This window comes from Vulpes lagopus, chromosome 4 (genome assembly GCF_018345385.1).
Source record: "Vulpes lagopus strain Blue_001 chromosome 4, ASM1834538v1, whole genome shotgun sequence".
Classification (NCBI taxonomy): Eukaryota; Metazoa; Chordata; class Mammalia; order Carnivora; family Canidae; genus Vulpes; species Vulpes lagopus.
In genome coordinates this window covers 44450947-44469901 of record NC_054827.1, presented here as the reverse complement: position 1 = coordinate 44469901, position 18955 = coordinate 44450947, and the positions used below count along the sequence as shown (strand labels likewise).

Below are 18955 nucleotides of genomic sequence, written 5' to 3'. Positions count from 1 at the left end.
GGGTCAAGGTCAAGATAAGGGCAAGTCAGAGGGTTGGGGGATATGGACCAGAACTGAGCAGCACAGCCCCAGGTTAGGGTTAGTGTGGGCTGGGTTAGTGACAGGTATAAGGTGACAAACCAGTGTATGGCTGCAGTATCAGTCAGTGGGGCCAGCTTTGGCAGCCAATATGCCACCCAGAAAGACACGACCCCGAGAGGCTGGACCAAGACCTGGCATCCCATTAGAACGACCTCTATTCAAAACAATCCAGCAGGTTCTTTGCTATCCTGAATCCAGGGCCACAAGGAAGCAGGGCCCTAGAGAAGCAGGAAGCACCGAAGATGACCCATGTCCACCCCCCTCCCCAGGAACAGCCCTCTACACACACTCCATACCCAGGTATTGGGGCAGCCCCTGCAGGCCCAGTGCACGCAGACGCACCCTGATTCCCACAGAGCCCAGTGTGCATGGGATGAGTGTGAACACATGTGGGGTGAGTGTGAACATGGGATACAGGGTGCCCATAGCCGCACCCTCTCAGTACTACTAGACTTGCCTCAGGATAATTATTTATTATTCATGGTCATCAGCATCTTCATTAATTATTCATATGATCCTTAATTATTATCCTTAACAATAAGAGCAGTAAATAGCAGAAACGTCCTGGAGGTGCCTAAGGCCCAGGGCCAGGTGCCTCCGGGCAGTTAGACCAGCTAATGCCCCCAGGGCAGTGGGGGGACCACAGACCCCCCCATCTACTGGCCGGCCCTGTCCCTGCCCCTGCCCCTCCCATGGAGGTCCAGGGGACTGCAGGAGAAGATGGTCCCCAAGGGCTGGGGGAGGGGCTGTGCCTTCACGGTCCTTGGTCCTCTCCCCTGTCTTGGCCAGGGCCTCCCGGGCAGGGCCTCTGAGGGGAGGGGCCCAGGCAGTGCGCTGAACCCTGGGTGAGCCACGTGTCCACACCAGGCAGCCCCACTAACTGCCTGGGTCTGAGCCATGTCTGTGCAGAGGCTGGGAGGTGAGGGCCCCCAGCTGGCCCGGTAGGGAGAGGCGTCGAGGGGGGCCGTCTTGGGGGAGCTCTGGGGCCCCCGGGGGGAGCTCCTCGAACGCCATGAACTGGGAAACCTGCAAAAACATAGTGTGAGCAGACGAAGTGCCTGTGGGAGGGGAGGAAGGGAATGCAGGGGGCCAGCAGGTGAATAAAGGGAAGGGTCACAGAACAGAGAGGGTCAGGAAAACTGGGTGCCAGGCACAGGGAGAAAAGAAGAGCATCAGAGGGGACGAGGAGAAGGGCCAAGGCACACAGAGCAGCCTTGAAGCACAAAAGGAGGTGCTGAGGTGGGAAGGAGAGACATGCACTCTCCACATGCAAGACCCACGACGGGGAGGTGGCAACCTTGGGAGCCCCAGGAGCAGGCCCCTGATGCAGGGGAGAACTCAGGGTCATAGTCCCTCCCTTCCCTGGGGAACAGGGCAGATGAATCCAAACCCAACCCAGAATAAGAGGCCCTGGGTTGGTACAGAACGAGAAACAAGGCTCCCTCTTGCAATCTAGAAAGAACTCAGGGACCTAGAAACAGAGGCAGGCTGCTGGCCAGGCCTTGGAAGGCCAGGGAGAGTGCCAGGGCAGGCAGGAGGGGTTTGTGGATGCTGACAGAGTGTGTGCTGTGAGATCTCTGCGGGGGAGGCCGTGAAGGGAGACTGGCACATTTGCTGACGTGGGCTCTGGTGTCTGCAAACAGGAGCAGGCAGCAGATGGGAGGGGGAGCAGATGCCAGAGGAAGGGGGGAGCAGATCCCAGGCCACCTCTGGGAGCCAGAAGAGCCCCCTTCTTGGGGCCCAGGCACAGCTGTCTTGTTAGAAGGCTGGCAACAGCCATGTCCACTCAGGAGAGAACAAAGGGTGACAGAGGCCCACTCCAGCAGAAGAGAGAGGCACTACCCTGGGGCTTAGCCAAAGCCCTCCAGACAACCCTGCAAAGTGGCTAGTGTGAGAGCGGTTGGTTGGCAGTAGAGCCACAGCTGAGCAGTGTCAGGCACAGCAGGGAGCTGGGACCCCATCCCAAGGGTGCCCTGGCAAGCTGCACCCACTCCCAAGTCTCAGGCTCTACCAGGCCCCTCTTCAAGAGACTACTCATGGCCATGACCCAGATACCTTGAGTAGATCTGGTCATGTAGGTGACATCTCTCAGCCTATTGGCTTCTTTTGCCCAGCTTTTGGGGGGCTTTGGTTTGGGGACTCTCCCACTTGGCCCTGTGCCTGCACTCCTAAGGAAGCCTTCCTCTAAGAGTATAGTCTGGGACAAGGGCAGAAATAGGGTTGAGGGGAACGCTGAGGTCCAGTGCCAAGCAAAAGCACAGCAAAGCAGGTTTGGGGTGGAACTGGGGCAGAAAAGGCAGGGCTGGGATGCCTTGGGCAGGGAGAGGGCTTTGGACTTACCTGAGAAAGCGAGTCCAGGGTGAGGGTGGGGATGGGGCTGACAGGCAGCAGAGAGGAGGTGGAGGTGGGCCCAGGCCCCGGGGTGGTCACAGCACTGTAGGCAGGTGGGATCAGCGTCATCTGCCTCTGCAGCAGCTGCAGGACAGTGGCCATGTCTGCACTCAGCCGGGTCTCCAGCCTGGAGCAAGAAGGAGGAGGATGCTCTGGCTCTCGGGGATGCGGAGACACCAGGAACTGTGACTTGGGGACCACCCTATGGACCAGCTGGCTGGTACTAGGTATGCAGCCCTGGTCTCAGCACTGACTGGAAGGAGGAGGTCAAGGTGCAACGTGCACAATACATGGAGCAGTAATCCTCCCTTCGCTCCAGAACACTGCCGGAAACCCACAGATCACACACAACCCGCTATACCCACCCCCTGGACACCCACAGCTTCAGACTGAGCACGAGCCCAAGAGCCGTCCTCACCTGTTGAGTTGCCTCTGGAGAGCATCCAGCCTGCCCTCCACGTCGCCCCGGGGCCGCCGGCATGGGCTGGAGAGGGGGATGTTCAGGAGGCTAGGGGTGGGGGCAGGGCAGCGAGGCAGCTCCTGGTACTGGTGGCCCCGACTGTCCCCCCAGAAGCTGAAGATGTTGGACACTCCAGAGAAGGCGCCTGGAACCAGAGATCTGGGTTGAGGTCGGGTCAGATGCCACACCCCACCCATCCAGGGTGGCCCTTACCCTACCTGACAGCGGGTTACAGGTGTCACTGCTCTTCTCACCATCCTCCGTCAGGGGCTCCCCACCCGGTGGCTCTCCGGGGGGCCTGGGGCTGGAGAAGGGCACCAGGCGGAGGGGGCTGGAGCTGCGGCCTGGGCCCTCATCCTCACTGCTCTCAGGGCTGGAGGGGCCACTGGATGGGCTCTCCCCCCACGGCCCCCCTGGCCGGCCTCGGCCACTCGGCCCTGCCCCCGCCCGGCCCGGCCCCAAGGCCGACACCTCCCCTGGCTGTTCCGGGTCTGTGGGAGACAGAGAATGGGCCTCAGAGAAGGAAGGAGGCACGGGGGGGGGGGGGGGGGTGTGGATGGGAGGTAGGAGGGGGGAGGGCTGGCCACGGCACCCTGTTTTGTCCCAGGGTGTTTCTTCTGCTCTTCCTCAACCCCACCCTACCTCCTCCGCGCTCAAGGGGACAGAGAGCTCCCGGAGCGGGACCAGGTCGCTCCGACTGCCACTGACAGCCCAAGCACAGGCTGTGGCACTGCTGGCCGGGGCTCTCCCGGACCCCCGTCACTGGCCCCCTCGCCCGCCCTCCCCCGTCCTGCCCCTTAGCCCCACATCAGTTCAAGGCAACGCCCAAGACGCCAGCCACTTGAGGCCCAAAGGAGCCGAGGCCACCAACCGGCCCAGGAGGATGGAAGAGGGCTTCCTGGAGGAGGTGCCAGTTCAAGTGGGCGTTAGGGAATGGAGAGCGTTTGGGCCGGTGGGGTGAGAGCAGCGCGGGGGCACTGAAGGTAGGGGCGCGGGAGTCTGCAGAGCGCAGGAGGAGCTGACCCCGCCCCCCTCACCCTTGTCGGTGCGCCTGCGGAAGGACAGCTTGCGCTTGCGCTGTCTGTTGAAGCCGCTCTCCAGCTCCGCGCTGCCGGGAGATCCGGGGATCATGTTGGTCTGGAACCAAAAGCGGTGTCAGGGCCCTTCATCGGCCACCTGCCCGGCCCAGGTCAGCCCAGTCCCCCTCGTTAACGTAGAAAGTGGGGCCCAGAGCACCCGCTGTGAGGAAGCGCTGGTGCACAAATGTCCCCTCTGCCCTAGGACCGGAGCTGAGGCTGGGACTTTCACCTCATCCAACTGCTGTAGGGTTTGACAGGCAGGGAAATGGGCCCTGAGAGATGACACAGTTGGGGGCAGCCACCCGCGCGCAGCCTGGGCAGGGGAGCCCACTCACATCCCGAAGGTTGAAGGTGATCTCCAGGCTGGACCAGAAGTGGTCAGAGAACTCAGGGTACATGTCCAGCACCTCCAGCAGGTCGTCCCGGTGGATCTTGTGTAGGTCACAGTAGGTGAGGGCCCGCACGTCCCCGTTGGACTTGCCAGGCCGAGCATACAGGTTCAAAGGCTCTCCAAAGATGTCATTCTTCCCTGGAGGCCACCAAGAGTGGGGGTTCAGCCCCTGGGCCACAGCGCAGGCCACAGGCACCTGTCTTCTGGGCATTCTCACACTGGGCTGGGGGCCTCCCCTCAGTCTGATCACCCACCCACCAGCCCCAGGCCCCAGATCCAGGGAAGCATCCACTATCCCCAGTCCCTCCAAAGGCAGGAATTGTGCTCATGGCCATCAGTGTGGTGGGGGAGATGGGAGAGAGGGCTTGGCCTTCCCTGCCTCCCAACAATTGGAAGCAGCGAGCAGGACTGGCCTGAATATTCCTCTCTGCCCATGGCCCTGACTTCCTTGGGTTCTAAGCCCACCTTTACTCCCCTCCAAACCCCAAGCCCCAAACCCCTCCTGGCCAATCACTGTGCCCTCAGTGTTCAAGCTGAGATCATAACACAGGAGTGAAACAAGCCCAGCATTTTGTTTACCAAAAGAAAACGGGATAGCATAGCTGATCACAGCACAGAACGGATAACCCCAGAATGTATCACACATAGTAAAGTTAAGTGTTATATGGTGAAACTTTGGTTTTAGTTGTGTTTGGGATGTTTGTGGAGTGAGTACAGGTGTTCGTGCTGAACTGAGAAGTAAAAATCTAAAAAGGCCCACTGTGATACATCTGCACTAAGGAGCATCTGTAGGGGGCCAAGGGAGGGACAGGCGGAGGGCAGGAAGTCCCCTGCCAGGCACACCTGCCCAGGTACAGGTAGGACAGAAAGGATGGGAGGGGAAGAGGGGCAAGATTCCTTTTGCTTTGGAGAGGGTGAGGGCTGGACTGGGCTATGTCACTGAGGCTGCAGGGAACTTGGTAAATTTCCTCAGTAAAATCAGATGCATAACCTCCCTCCACGGCCCATCCTGGAGTATCCAGTTTGGTCCTGCTTTAAGGAAGCAAGAATGTCACTGCCTGTGGGGAGAGCCTGAGGGAGAGCAGAATGCAAGGACCCCCAGAGTTCAGCAGCCCCACCCATGCCCCTCTTGGAGGGCCTATGCTTAAGTGTATTAAAGGACCTGAAGATCCCTGCAGGCAGTCCTGCATCTACAGCCCCAACAACTGTGTCCTCAGAGAGCTGAGACCTCTCTCCAGGCCTCGGCAGGCACTTCCTGCCCAGCACCTGGTCCCCCCTCTAACCCGCTGCTACCTAGCCCCATACCCAGGATGGCCACGACGACGTCCCCCCGCAGGATCTCGATGGAGCCCCGGGAGATGAAGTAGAGGGCGGTGAGCAGGTCCCCAGCATGCACCAGCGTGTCCCCTGGCGGTGCATGTGTTGTCTTGAACTTCATGGCCAGGGCCCTCAGGCACCCCTTGGTGGCCCCTCGGAAAGGCTTGCAGTGCTGTAGCAGCGAGCGGTTCAGGTGCAGACAGATGTCCGCCTGTAGGCACTCGGGGAAGCCTTTCAGCACCTGGGGGCGGTGGGCTGGCTCAGCACCCTGTCTTCAGGCACCCGGCCCTGAGACCCTGGGAGGAGCATCAGAGAGTCCACCCCTTCTAGCCCTGCGCCCTCGGGACGATGAGGCCTTGCTGCTCTCTGTCTCCATTTTCTTGTGTAAAGTGCAGAGACCAGTTCCTGCCTGGGGTTGTTGTAAGATTCAAATGCTCCGCCTACATGTAAGAGCCTGGTTCGGCCTGCCCCATGGTGAGAGTTCTCCCAGAAAATGAACTCCATTAGCAAAAGGAGAATATCTCTCTTGGGGGCCTTCTAAGCACTAACTGTGACCACCTGAACCATCGTGTGTGATGCTGTCAGGGGTGCTCACTGCACCAAGAGAAGTCTCACTGTGACCCTGCCCCATCCAGCCCACCACCAGCCCTTCTCGAAGTCCAGTGGGAGTCCAGTGGCCTCACCGCGTTCATATCGATGCCATTGGTGTAGGACCAGGCGTGCTGGAAATACTCCTCCAGGCGCTGGCGCAAGGGGTTGGGGATTTGGTGGAAGCGGATGAACTCCCGCACCCGAAGCATCTGCGTGTGGTAGCGGGCAGTGCCCGAGTACAGCCTCTGGATGATGGCTGACACGTTGCCGAAGATGCTGGCGTACATGAGGGCTGGGGGCGGGGGTGAGTGGGACCATCAGCATCCGAGGGACCCTGCCCGCCCCTGCACCGGGTCAATGACACACGCAGTCACATCTCAGCGTAACCACACGCAAGAGATACACAGAGATGCCCGGGTACCTGTGCCCTGGGGCTCTGACTTGCGCCTCTGCCTGGTGTCCCAGTCCCCAAATATGCCCCGACGGTAGTCCCTGGAGCCTCTAAGTCCCAGGGCCCCACTGTGGCCCATCTGGCCTCCTCCCTCTCCTCCATCACAGGCTCCTCCCAGATTCTGGGCCACGCCCCCTCTCCCCCCTGCCCACCCTCAGGGTTACACTCACAGCCGATGAGCATGACACAGATGGAGAAGATCTTCTCCGAGTTGGTGTTGGGGGAGACATTGCCAAAGCCCACACTGGTGAGGCTGCTGAAGGTGAAGTAGAGGGCCGTGACATACTTGTCCTTGATGGAGGGGCCACCCAGGCCACTACTGTTGTAGGGCTTGCCAATCTGATCCCCCAGGTTGTGCAGCCAACCGATGCGGGAGTCCATGTGCGGCTGCTCCATGTTGCCGATGGCGTACCAGATGCAGGCCAGCCAGTGTGCAATGAGCGCGAAGGTGCACATGAGCAGGAAGAGCACAGCCGCCCCATACTCTGAGTAGCGGTCCAGCTTCCTTGCCACGCGTACCAGCCGCAGCAGCCGCGCTGTCTTCAGCAGCCCGATCAGCTGTTGGGGGAGAGATGTTTAGTGTGGGAGCCAAGTGAGGAGTGGGGCAGGGGGCACTGCAGCACTTGGGGTCACTGGAAGTAAAATCCCCCAAAGACTTCCTCCCAGAACCTTCTAATGACTCAAGCACCTCCCATTCCCCTAAGCCCAGCACAGTCTCATTAATCTGCATGCTAGCTCTGTGACAAAGGGCTCCTCTTTGTGACAGATGGCTTGTGGTCCCCCTGCTGAGAATGGGGCTCTGAAAGGTAAAACGTCCACCCTAAGGTGCCTGGCCAGGATCCCCACAAGTTCCCAGACCACTTCTGGGTGATTAGAATATGGTGGCCTCTTTGGATAGACAAATAGAAAAAGGTGGCCCCTCTGGACCACCTGGCAAGTGGCTCCCGTGGAGAGGGGTGGTAGCCATGAGTTACCTGAGGCACCTACCATGCCCCCTTCTTCTCACTAGCCCCTGTGCCTCACCGCCTTCTCTCCTTTTCTAGCCTCTGCCTCCCTGCCAACTTGCCTCCTCAGAGCCAGAGCCAAAGATGAGCAAGTCGAAGGGGATGGCAGCCACCATATCAATGAGGAACCAGCCCTTGAAGTAGTGGACAGCAATGCGGCCAGGATGGCTGACCACCTCCTCGTTGGCATTGACATAGGTGGTGCGGAAGTTGATGAGGATGTCCACAATGAACATGATGTCCACGATGAAGTCCACCACAGCCAGGGGCTGGCAGGCATAGCCACAGTCGGGGGCCGGGGGGCCCTCCTCTGTCTCCTTCAGCAGGAAGGCGGCCGAGTAGGGTGTGAAGACAGCTGTGTAGATGACCAGCAGCAGGATAAGCCAGTCCCACACTGCCTTGAAGGGGCTGTAGTGGAGGATGGTCCAGCGGTGGATGCGTGGTGCCTGCAGCTTATACTCTGGCAGCACATCAGCTCCCAGGGACAGGACCTGGACAGGCAGGGAAGGTGAGGGTGATGGAATGATGTCCCACTGGGGGCTGGGGCAGGGGAGGACAGGCCCATGGGATCTCCAGGGTAGGAGCAGATGACATTTCTGCTGGAGCCTCCAGAGAAGAGGTTGAGCAGAGTAAGGAAGACGCCAGTAAGTGTCGGTCACAATGCTCCCCCCTCAGCCAAGTGACCAGAGCCGCTGACCGCCTTGTCACTCAGGCACCACACTTGCCCATGCAGCACATGGACCTGCTGTCTGGCTACCTGAGCTCAGGGCACCAGGCAGTAGTATCCAGATGTACGGCTCCCCATCAGCAACGCACACCCATACCTCTGGTTATAACTCCACTACACCCCCCCGAACACCACACACACACACACACACACACACACACACACACACACACACACATACCGTGATCCCAGTTATAGAAAATGCTCTAAGGGCTAACGCTCCTAGCCTGGGTGAGGGCCTCAGGAGCATGCTTCCACACATAAAGTGCTGGTGGTCACTGCAGTTCCCATAGAGGTGCCACTACCAGCAGCCTGGGTACTGAGGGCCTAAGGGTCCCTTTGCCACTGGCCCCAGAGTACCTGCCACCCAGACTCAGGCCCCTTGGTCTCCCTTGGGGAGAGATCAAGACACTCCTGCCACTACCCAGCTCCCTGTCCCCATACCCAAGGCAGCCCCCAGGCTTCGCCTTCCCACACACCTATAAAAGCCCACAGAAGACCTAACCCAGCCACAGACGTACCCACATGTATACAGACAGAGGTGAACATGGGCGAATGTTCAGAAGCGTCATACCCAGCCCTGCACAGGCTCAAACAGTCGGGCAGAGGCAGGCCTGCCATCCACACCAACTAGCAGCAGCCATGCCATTCTCTTCCCAAGCCAAAGTAGGAAGAACAGCCCAGCTTTCCTATACTGGGCCAGGAGCCCGTCTGTCCCCTGTTGCCTCCCCTTGCCCCCTAGAATTCTCTCTCACGGACATGTGACTCAACCCCACACTCCATCCCTAGGCCCTCCAGGCCTGGCGCTGCTATTCCCAGGCAGCCAAACCCAAGACCTCATACACACCCTTAAGAACCAAGGTTGCTGGCCCCACGCCAGGAAGTACTGAGTGCCAGGGCCCCACTTCAGGCCTCTGGACTGGGAGAGAGTCGGGGTGGGTGGAACCCCCAAAGATTCCCATTCATACTCCAGATGGACTGTTTGGAGACCATCTCCTTAGAGGAAGTAAATGGAAGTTAAAAAGAAGCCTCTTAGTTAGGGATTTGGCCACCCTAAGGGAGACATGGTAGCTTGAGAGCTATCTCATGAGTGGGGGAACAGCTGGGGCCTGGGGGCCCTGCTTTCTGCCCTGCCTTCACCTCAGGCTCCTTGCTCCTTAAGGTAGAGAGCATGAGCCAGTAGCCTTTCGTAGGTCAAAGAAGAACTGAAAAAGAACCGGACAGGGCCCCCACAGACAAGGGAGCAGAAGGTAACTGCCCCTGGCGGGGTCTCCTCCCCAGGCCTGAAAGGCCAGACCCCCTGGGGAATGTGTTGGACCACAGCCACAGCATGACCCTGCCCCAACCTGAGTCTGCACCAGCAAAACCAGCACAGCCTCAGTGCACCAGTGCACACTCTGGGACAAAGCCCTGGACCCACAGACCTCGTCTTACAGGGGCCAAGCTCTGCTCTGCCACTACCAGCTGACCATATGGCTTTGGCCCAGGTCTGTAATCCCTCCTGGACTCGTTGTCCCACAGAATACTGACGCTTGCTTAAGCCAAATCCTGGGTCCTCACCTCTGGGTGGGATCCTTCCAACCCATCCCAGATCCTAGCTGAGAGGAGCACATGATCATGGCAATGCAGAGTTCAGGTGGCAGAGGAGTGGAATTCTCAGGCTCACTCCTAAGCCACCTCCAACTGCCCTGAGCCTGCTTCAGGCAGACAGAAGCCCCTGGGGGCAGAGAGGTGACTCCAGGAGGCGCCTACAGAATCATAAGCCTAGGGGAAGGCAGCACAGCCACCAGTATGTCAGGCTGCCTGTCAGGCTGCTTGGAAAGAGGTGATCCAGGTGGCTCAGCCCGCCCTCACCACCATCCCGGGCCCCTAGCCCCACATACTCCTCCAAACCCGGACCCCTGAAGTACCCCAAGCCTCCTTCCCCCCACCACAGCATCCACGCCAGCACACAGTGGGGAGTGTCAGAGTCCCAGAGCTTTCCTGGCAGGCCAGGCCTGCGGACCAGCCCTCTCACTGTCCCACCATGCTTCTCTCCTCCCATTTGCCCACTGTCATCCTGCCTGGTCACCCATTTAATTCCTGTTCTCCCCCTCCTCCTTTTGTATTTAGAGCCAGGACTGTGGGCCACGGGAGCCATGGGAGAGGGGAAGCCTTGGCAAGAAAAAAACACTGTCCACCAAGGCCCAGAAGGCCTGGAGGAGAGCAAGCAGGGGCCAGCAGTGGATGAGCAGAGCTGCGGACCCCACGGCTCCCAAACCGTCCTGCTTCTCAGAAGCCCTCTCCCTACCCAGCCCGGCCCAGGAGCCAGAGCCCACCAGGCCGCACCCCACTTGCCACCACCTATCTCTCAGTGCCCCAGCCCAGGGAGGGAGGAGGAGTAGCTGGGGTAGGGGGTCACCTACCTCCTGGGCTACCAGGCTGGAGATGCGCACGGCCCGCCTCACCCGGCCTTTCTGGGCCCTGGGCTGCAGGGCCCCTGTCCCGCTTGCCTTCCCTGCTGGGGCCGCCATGGAGGACTTGGCTCCCCCCAGCCTGCCTGCCCTGGAGCCCGAGGGCCCGGCCAGCGCCTCACCTGCACCCCAGCAGCAGTCCCAGCCCAGTCTGCGCCCCAGAGGCTGACGGCCTGGCTTCCAGGGCAGCCTCTGGCATGAAGCCAGGGTCACTGGGGCTGGGCCCCGGGGCCGGGGTCACCCTGGCAGTGAGTGTGGCCAGCAGCCCACCTGGCTTGGGCTGCCCATGGCCCCCCGGTACGGGCCCCGCTGCCAGGGTGCCGAGCTCTGCCGGCCGCCAGCCCAGCAGCAGCGCCGCGGTCGGTCGGAACCTCAGCTCCTCAGCCGGCCCCTCCTCCCAGGTCCCCACCCCCACCCTGCCACACTGGGCTCCCCCGCCCCGCCCGGGCTGGCCAGCGGCCCCCTCCCCCGCGGCCCGCTCAGGGCTCCTGCAGCAGCCGCTCCCGCAGCCCGTGCCCCTCCCCCTCCCCCCGGGCAGCCAGGCCTGTCACCGCAGATTAATGGTCTCCCCGACACCCCCGCCCCGCCGGTCCAGTGCCCAGCCAGCCAGAGTCAGACAGACACCCAGAGATGGAGAGACTGCCCGGTGACAGGCAAAGCCAGGAACACACACACACACGCACACGTACACGCACACTGCCACAGAGAGACCATGCACAGACCACAACACATTGTGGGCCCGGGAGCAGGGCAGACATCTGGGGCTCCAGGTGGGAAGAGAGGCAGAGGCAGGAGGGGGGAGAGGGGCAGGCAGCCAGATATGGGCCCTGGGGTGAGGGGGAACATTCTGGAGTCAAGGCCAAGGGGCTGGAGACCTGGCAGGGGCCCAGAGAGCCAGAGGCAGCAGGAGCAGGGCCAGGAGGAGGGCCGAGGAGGCTGGCAGGAAGAACAGCAAGGGAAAGAGGGCAGCTCCCTCACTAGGGCCAACTCAGGGAGCTGCTGCAGAAGGGGCAGGAGGGAGTAATGAGAATGATGCTCGGCAGGTGTGGGACAGCGGCCCCCAGGGTCCTGGGCTCCTCCCCTACTGGGCTCCTCCCCTACTGCCAGGACCCCCACCCAGCCCCAAGGCCAGAACTGAAGAAGGAGCTGGAATGCATTGGGCTGTGGGGGTGGTGCCAGCAATCTTGCTGCCAGGAGGGGCCAGGAGACCAGGCTGGCCATGCCACGGGACAGTGTTAGGCAATGCCCCCAACGGCTGGCTGTCTTCTCTGGCCCAAGATCCAGGGACCTCGTCCCTCTGTATCTATACACCCATTGTCATATACTCCCCTCCCAACAGGGGAAGCAAACTGCCCTGTCCTGTGGTTTGGGGACAGGGATGGGCACCTTCAAGCCATTCTGGCCCTAGAATAGGATCCCCACCCTCCACCTACCTTATCACATTGGCCTAGAAGAATCGTGGTCCCCTCTAATTTGAAATCTCCCATAGGTTTGCCTCCACCCTGCCCAAAACCTCCTTCCCACCCCGTGAACAGACCCCATCACGCCCCTGTAACTGCCTTCTCTGGCCCACCCTGCCTCATCTACCCTGTCTTCCCTGTGCCCCATCAACCTGTTGTCTCGGTCCTGTCCCAAGTCCCCTTGCCTTCCTCTGTCCCCTCCCCTCCCCTCTTCTTCCCTGCAGTCCCCTTTCTCAGGACCTCTCAGACTTGTTCTCTCTCACCCCAGCTCCAGAACCCTCCCACCCCCATCTCCAGCCAGTGGATCTGCACACCCTCAAGAGTCCCTTACTGACTGGACCTCTCCTTTCACCACGGCCCACTCCCACTCCCTCTAAGCTCCTCCAAGGTAAGAGGAGAGCCAGGGAGCCAAACACCTACCTGGGTGACCTTCTCAGTGACATTGTGGGTCCGCTCCTTTATCTTGGGTGCTATGATCTCCCGGTCACTGGTGGGTGAAGCCAGGAAAGGGTCCCCCTTGAGGTCCACAAAGTTGAGGGTGATTTGGGGAATCTTGCTAATGGTACGATAGCGCACAAGGTCGGAATCTGACGTGGAGTTAAGCAGGCCGCCGCGCAGGGGGTGCATGGCCCCTGGAGTGGAGGGGAAAGCCAGGTCAGGGTGACAGGCTGAGGTAGAGACCAAGCCCTGTGTGAACTGGGCCATGGGATATGGTGAGTCAGTAAGGCCGACTCAGGAGATGAGCAGTCCCTAAGAAACAAGGCCAGAGGTCTGGCCACTTGAAGGAAGCACACCATGGTGCAGCTAGGAGATAATGGAGGAAGATCCTCCATAGGGTCTGCCAGAGAGCCAAGTGGTAGCTGGGACCCAGAGGCCTGCCTCTCCTGCCCCTCACACCCCCCATGGCCATCCCTCCTCCGGGCCACCCTGGCAGAGCCAGCTCCACCAGCCAGCAAAGGCTCTGTGAGTGGAAGAATGTAATGGGATGAATGGACATTTAATGGAGTAAAAGGCCACTTAATGGGATTAAGTAAGTGCTTAATGGGATTTCCATCTCCCAGGCACACAGGCCAGGGCTGAGAGGGAGGAAGCTGAGGGCCCCCTGAACGGGGTAGGCCTGGTGAGTGGGAGAGCAGTTCCCACAGGGCTCAGGGCCCTCACCGGTGCTGGCATGGCGAGGTGGCGGGGGCAGCCCTGCACGCATGGCCTCGATGTCATCGGCTGAGGAGGCCCGGCGCACGCTGGCGCAGCTCTCCCGGGAGCGCGTCCGGGCCAGGCTGCAGCTGGAGCCTGAGGCATCAGGGTTGAGGCTGTGTGCTCGGGGTGACGGGAGCGGCTCAGGTGCACCGGCAGGTGGGGAGCTGGAGCCCACCAGCGCACGCTGCTCCTCCATAGGCCCCAGCCCTGCCACGTGATTGTCCATGGCCGTCACCTCATCCAGGGCCAGCGATTCGCGGCTGGGCACCGCAGGTGACAGGTCCACATCCACCACCACGGCCCCCGTGGCGCCCGCACTGCCTACACCTCCTGGCCGCGCTGAGGACTCCCGGGTCGTCAAGGCCAGCAGCGCAGGCAGCTTCAGGCGGAAGGTCTTGGCTCGGCCTGCGGGGAGAGGAGAGGTGTGCCGGCCATGGGGACACGAGGGGGGTAGCCCAGAGCAGGGAAGCCTGGAAGCTAGAACGCCAGTCCCTGAGGGGAGGGAGGTGGGGGCCCGGGAGCCCTGGCAGGCAGCACCCCTTCCCCCCAGCCGCCACTGCACAGAACTCAAGCCTCAGAAAACCTCTAGAATACAATCTTATCTAAGGCTCTGACAATAATAAACTGCCATTTCTTGGGCCTCACAGGTCATGGTGGGCTCTACATAAACCATGCATGACTCTCCCAACCGTACTGGTGGGTATCACATTCTCCCCAGTTTAGACCGGAGGAAATTTAGGCATACACAAGTCAAGTGATGTGCTAGAGGTCACATAGTAAATGGCAGGGCCTGCCTTTGTCTGGAGGAGCACTTCCTGCAATGCCCTGCCATCTTGTAGATAGTACCTGCAGAACAGGTAAGGCCAGTGTTCTTAACCCTCACTTCTTGGAGCCCGAGAAACCAAGAGGTGGAATCTTTTGCCAAGACTTGGAGGGAAAAATTAAACCCAAAAAGGATCTCATGGAGGAGTAAGATGTGTTATGAGAGAATGAGATGAGGCCTTCAGGTCTCCAATCATGGCGAGCATTTCCCTCAAATCCTCTCCCCCATCAGCCAAGGCCAGAGCAGGGAGCTGGCCAGTCCAGGAACAAGGACTGGGGGGCTGGAAGCAACATAGGGAGGGAGATGAATCCCTGAGGGAACCTTGCAATGAGCAGGGGAGCCACTCTGAGGTGGCCAGGACCATGTAGGAAAGGTGAATCCCCCTTTCCTGGGGCTCGATGCGGGACCACTCCAGGAGAGGCTATGGTAGGAACCCAGCAGGTAAGGCCAGGAAACCAGGTGCAGTCCTGTCCCAAGGACCTGTAAACCCGGACTCAATCAGTCACTCCACCCCCACCTATCCATCCTGAGCCAGATGGGACTAGACCATATCCTTGGTGTTGTCTTCGAAAGGAGCACCCCCAACAGCCTTTCCTGCAGAGCGCTGGCCTTGGGTCACCTCAAGGCCTCAGGAAAGGGACCCGAGAGCATGGTTGCACTTACCTGGGGCCAACCAGCTGGTGGGGGGGCCACGGTGATTGGTGTCATGGGTCGGGGACCCCACCATGTCCTTTTCCATCACCACCTCAAAGTTGAGGATGAACATGATGACAGCTCCATCTTCGTTCTTCACGGGCACCACATCCACCAGGCACAGGAAGCAGCTCCCTGCAGAGCAGAGGATGTGGCCACTATGACAGCAGGGCCCCTTAAGTGGGTAGAGCAGAGCCTGATGGGGCCACTCCACACCTGCCCTGTGGCCCACACACACATTTCCTGGCCTCTCCTTCTAGGTGTGTCCTGCACAGACCCCTCCTTCTGCCACATGCTGGCCACTGTGAGCCCCTTCCCTCAACCTGTCCACTCCAGCATGCTGGGCCCTCTCTGTGTCTCTCTGCTCATCCCTCCCCAGCCTCTTGATCTTTCCTTGCTGTCCCTGGTGCCAGGCAGTCTAGCAAATCAGGGAAGCCCAGGGACTTCAAGCCCAGGACCTCGGGCATTCCAGCTCTGCTGCTTCATGTCACTTATGCTTCCTTAATGATTTAGCCTCCCTGTACCTCATCTTTCTCCCCTCTGAAATGGGAATGATAATCACTTCTTTCTCAGTTTCTCATGAGTCATAAAGAGTAAATAAATTGGTGCATGCCAAGCGCCTAGGGCAATGCCTGGTGTGGCCTGGACAGGATAGAAGAGTTAGCAGTCCCTCTGTCTCCAACTCTGCTCTCTCCACATTAGCTCCAACTGCTATGCCGGGACACAGCATCAAGAGTTCAGAAGTTGAGGGCGAGAGTCCTGAAGCCATCACCACAATTTGGCACTGCCACAGTATCCAAGCATGAGATTTTGTGCTTCACAAAAGGATTGGTCTGTGACATACGGAAATAAAGAAAGTGATCCTTCAACAAAGAGTTGAGAAGCATTGCTTCTAGACCTTTCATTCCTGTTTCCCATTCTTCTCTCTTGTTCCTTGACTTTTTCCCTCCCCTTCCAATCTCTCTCTCACTCGCTCTCTCTGGTCACCAGAGCCCCTGTACCAGGTGAGGTCAGTCCTCCAGGCAAAATGTACCCAGTCCACCTCTGCTCCTCGTCCAGACCACTGCCACTTCTCCCCACTCTCTGAAAGTGACCCCGACATTCTCATCCTCTGCCTAAGGCCCAGCTCAGAATCCCCGCCATCAGGAAGCCCTCCTGGATGAAATGTCCTGTTCTTCCTTCTTTATGGACCCTCCCAGGACCAGACATGATCCTCATCTCCCTCTTTCTGGGGCAGAGACTTCTTGCCTTGCCTTGACTCATCTTCCTTACCCTGTGCTCATCTGTTTTCTCTGCACTGTAGGGGTCTAACTGCCCAGAGTGCGCATCCCTTCTGAAGGGCCTGGCACCCAGAACAATGCAACGGGGAGCAGGACCTAGCAGCAGGTGTGAGGGATGGAGTAGTGCTGACTGTGGGGGAAGGGTCAAGAAGGAGAAGGGTAGAGGGCAAGTGTGGGTGGTGAAGTGAGTCAAGGAAGAAGCCAACAAACTTGGGGCTGGTGGCCACATACTTGGGCTAGTGCTTGATGCCTGTCATCGAGGCCCTGGGGACCGAACCTCAGCTGAGCAGGCCAGGTGCCTGGAGAAGGAGGCAGATCAGCACTTTTCAGGGCTGTGGGATCAAGCTTGTGGATGGAGATCCTGTGAGATCAACTGTAACAGGACTGCACTGGGTTGAGGGGGGCTGGGCCAGAGGAAGGGCTGGCCAGGAATCCTCTGCCCCACCCCGAAGCCCTTCCACTCACCGCATCCTGGCCCTCACAGCTTGCTCTACGGGACCTAAGCTGGGGGCTCTGTCTGGGTTTCCCTCCAGCAGCTGTCCCTTGACCTCTGGCCTCTGACATGGCCTGGCTGAAGCCAGGCTGTGGTGTTGGGCGCCGCAGGGGGCCGGGCCCAGCTGGAGACCGTTTGGCACCCAGACAGCCCGCCTAGAGTTTATGCCCTAATATGGTGATGGCCGGCAGCGGCCTGAACGGGGACTGGCCCTCATCAGGACTAAGGAGAGGCCAGAGACCAGGAAACCCGAGCCCTGGAGACCCCCAGCAACCACCCCTGACACCCCAGTAATCCAGGCCCCGGATTCTCATTCCTCACAAGGAAATTCATCTCTGAGAAGTCCAGTGTCTAGAACCCAGATGAGCCCAGCCCTTCAGGATGGCCTGGGGATCCTGCCCCCAACACAGAGCCCCAGGAGTCTGAACCCCAGGCCTCAACAGCCCACACTTACTCCGTTCAGGCCTCTCTGCATTCTGCATCTCAGGGAGCCCAGGACCCTGGCATCCCAAATTGCCACCCCACCGCCTGCATGGCTGCAGAAACTCAAGAAACTCCAACCCTCAGCCCCCTCATGGTACAGACCAGCTCCCCACTCCAGACATATATTCACACGCAAAGCCCCCTTGGCCCTCTCCCTTTGCTGACATTCAAAGAATTTTTCCTTTCAAATAACCCTGTCAAAGCCCTGGTTATTCCAAAAATGTGAACTGGAGCCCTGCCTGAGGGCTACAGGATGGGTTGGGGGGTGGAGGGGGGGGAGGCTCCAGCTGCTATTTTCAAGGGGGCATGGAAGGAAGGAGAGCTGGTGGCCCCAAGTCAGCCAGGGCTCTCTGAGGCTCTACCTCCCATGGCCCTGTCAGGTTGCCTGGGTCTTCCATGGGCTTCCCCATCACACATCCCCAGCTCTTTAGCCAGGGTGGCCAGTGGCCCCTGGCTGGCATTATGGGGGGTGGGCGCCACTGAGGGCAGCTGAAGGTCAGACAGGGCAGGGGTGGGGCACAAGGACAGCCAGAGCCCGTATCAGCACAGAGCAAATTGCAGCCTGTGGGTGGTGGGGCTCCTGACCTTCACACAACTTCAAAGCAGAGAAGAAGCGTCCAGAGTCTGCGGCTCAGCTGCCTCCAGCTGCCTCCGGGGAAGTCTTGGGCTGGCACTGAGCACACAGAAGGTACCTCCCCCTTCCTAGCCCAGCTCCTACCTATCCCTGGGCCCTGCCCATCGCTCTGCTCTGCTCCGCTTCCTCTTCCGACAGCCTGCCCCCCCCTCCCCCCAGTAGCTCCCCGAAGCAGAGGCCACAGGGCCCAGGGCTGGGCCAGGCTGCAGTTCCGCCTAGAGCCACTCTGTGGCAGGCACGGCCCACTCTCCCAAGGCAGCCAGCGTCAGCAGTCCAGGGAAGGACAGACTAGAGGGGAGTAGCAGGAACCCCACACTGCCCACAGAAAGGCCAGGAGGTTCCTGGATGCAAAGGAAGGGCACAGGCTGAGGAGTCAGGTGGCCTCGGCTCATTGCTTCAGAATGACCTCGGGCAAGTCACTCGCCCTCCTGGAGCCTCCAGGTGCTCATCAGTGACAGGGGAAGATCATGCCTACCCCACAGGGCTTGAGGGATGATTGGCACAACATAGGAAGCAGGAGGAGCTGGGCCCAAGGGAGGTCTTGATACATGGGAAAAGGAGGAAAGGGAGAGGTCCCTGGGCTGGCCTGGCTCACGTGGTGGACACAGAATACCCCAGTCACATCCTCCTCAAACCCCAGCCCCAGCTGAAGACTCCTGAAGGGTGGGGGTCCAGCCTTTGCCAGCCTCCAGAGCTTGGGGCACCCTGGGCCCTGGGGGGGGAGGCAGGGGGAGGGGAAACCCTTGGTGATTGGTAGCCATACTCTGATAGGCTCCTCTGTGCCTCAGATCCTAACAGCCCATGGAGGTCGTGCAGCTCCACACAAGTCACTAAGGAGGGGAGAAGGGACAAGCAGGGGGAGGGGAAACATTCCAAGTATAGCAGGTACTGTTCCTCCTGACCCCCACAGTCACCCACCAGAATGCGAATGGGCCGGCTTTCACTGG

At 59.9% G+C, this 18955-nt stretch overlaps 1 protein-coding gene across 5 annotated transcripts in view; it reads right to left on the bottom strand.

Moving 5' to 3' along the window:
* Window positions 1–539: 539 nt before the first annotated feature.
* Window positions 540–18955, bottom strand: part of KCNH2 (potassium voltage-gated channel subfamily H member 2) — a 33500-nt gene continuing 15084 nt past the window's right edge. For 2 of the 5 annotated variants that reach the window (XM_041753196.1, XM_041753199.1), the window contains exons 3-15: window positions 15089–15253; window positions 13567–14007; window positions 12826–13037; window positions 7828–8256; window positions 6932–7319; window positions 6403–6602; window positions 5708–5960; window positions 4347–4540; window positions 3970–4069; window positions 3151–3423; window positions 2891–3077; window positions 2422–2599; window positions 540–1107 (exon numbers count right to left, since the gene is read on the bottom strand). In XM_041753196.1, the coding sequence (XP_041609130.1) occupies window positions 958–1107; window positions 2422–2599; window positions 2891–3077; window positions 3151–3423; window positions 3970–4069; window positions 4347–4540; window positions 5708–5960; window positions 6403–6602; window positions 6932–7319; window positions 7828–8256; window positions 12826–13037; window positions 13567–14007; window positions 15089–15253 (3170 nt within the window). In that variant the 3' untranslated portion in view covers window positions 540–957. Of the gene's footprint in view, window positions 1108–2421; window positions 2600–2890; window positions 3078–3150; window positions 3424–3969; window positions 4070–4346; window positions 4541–5707; window positions 5961–6402; window positions 6603–6931; window positions 7320–7827; window positions 8257–10897; window positions 11406–12825; window positions 13038–13566; window positions 14008–15088; window positions 15254–18955 lie in introns of those variants that run through there. The other 3 variants (XM_041753198.1, XM_041753197.1, XM_041753201.1) reach the window with 3 other exon arrangements.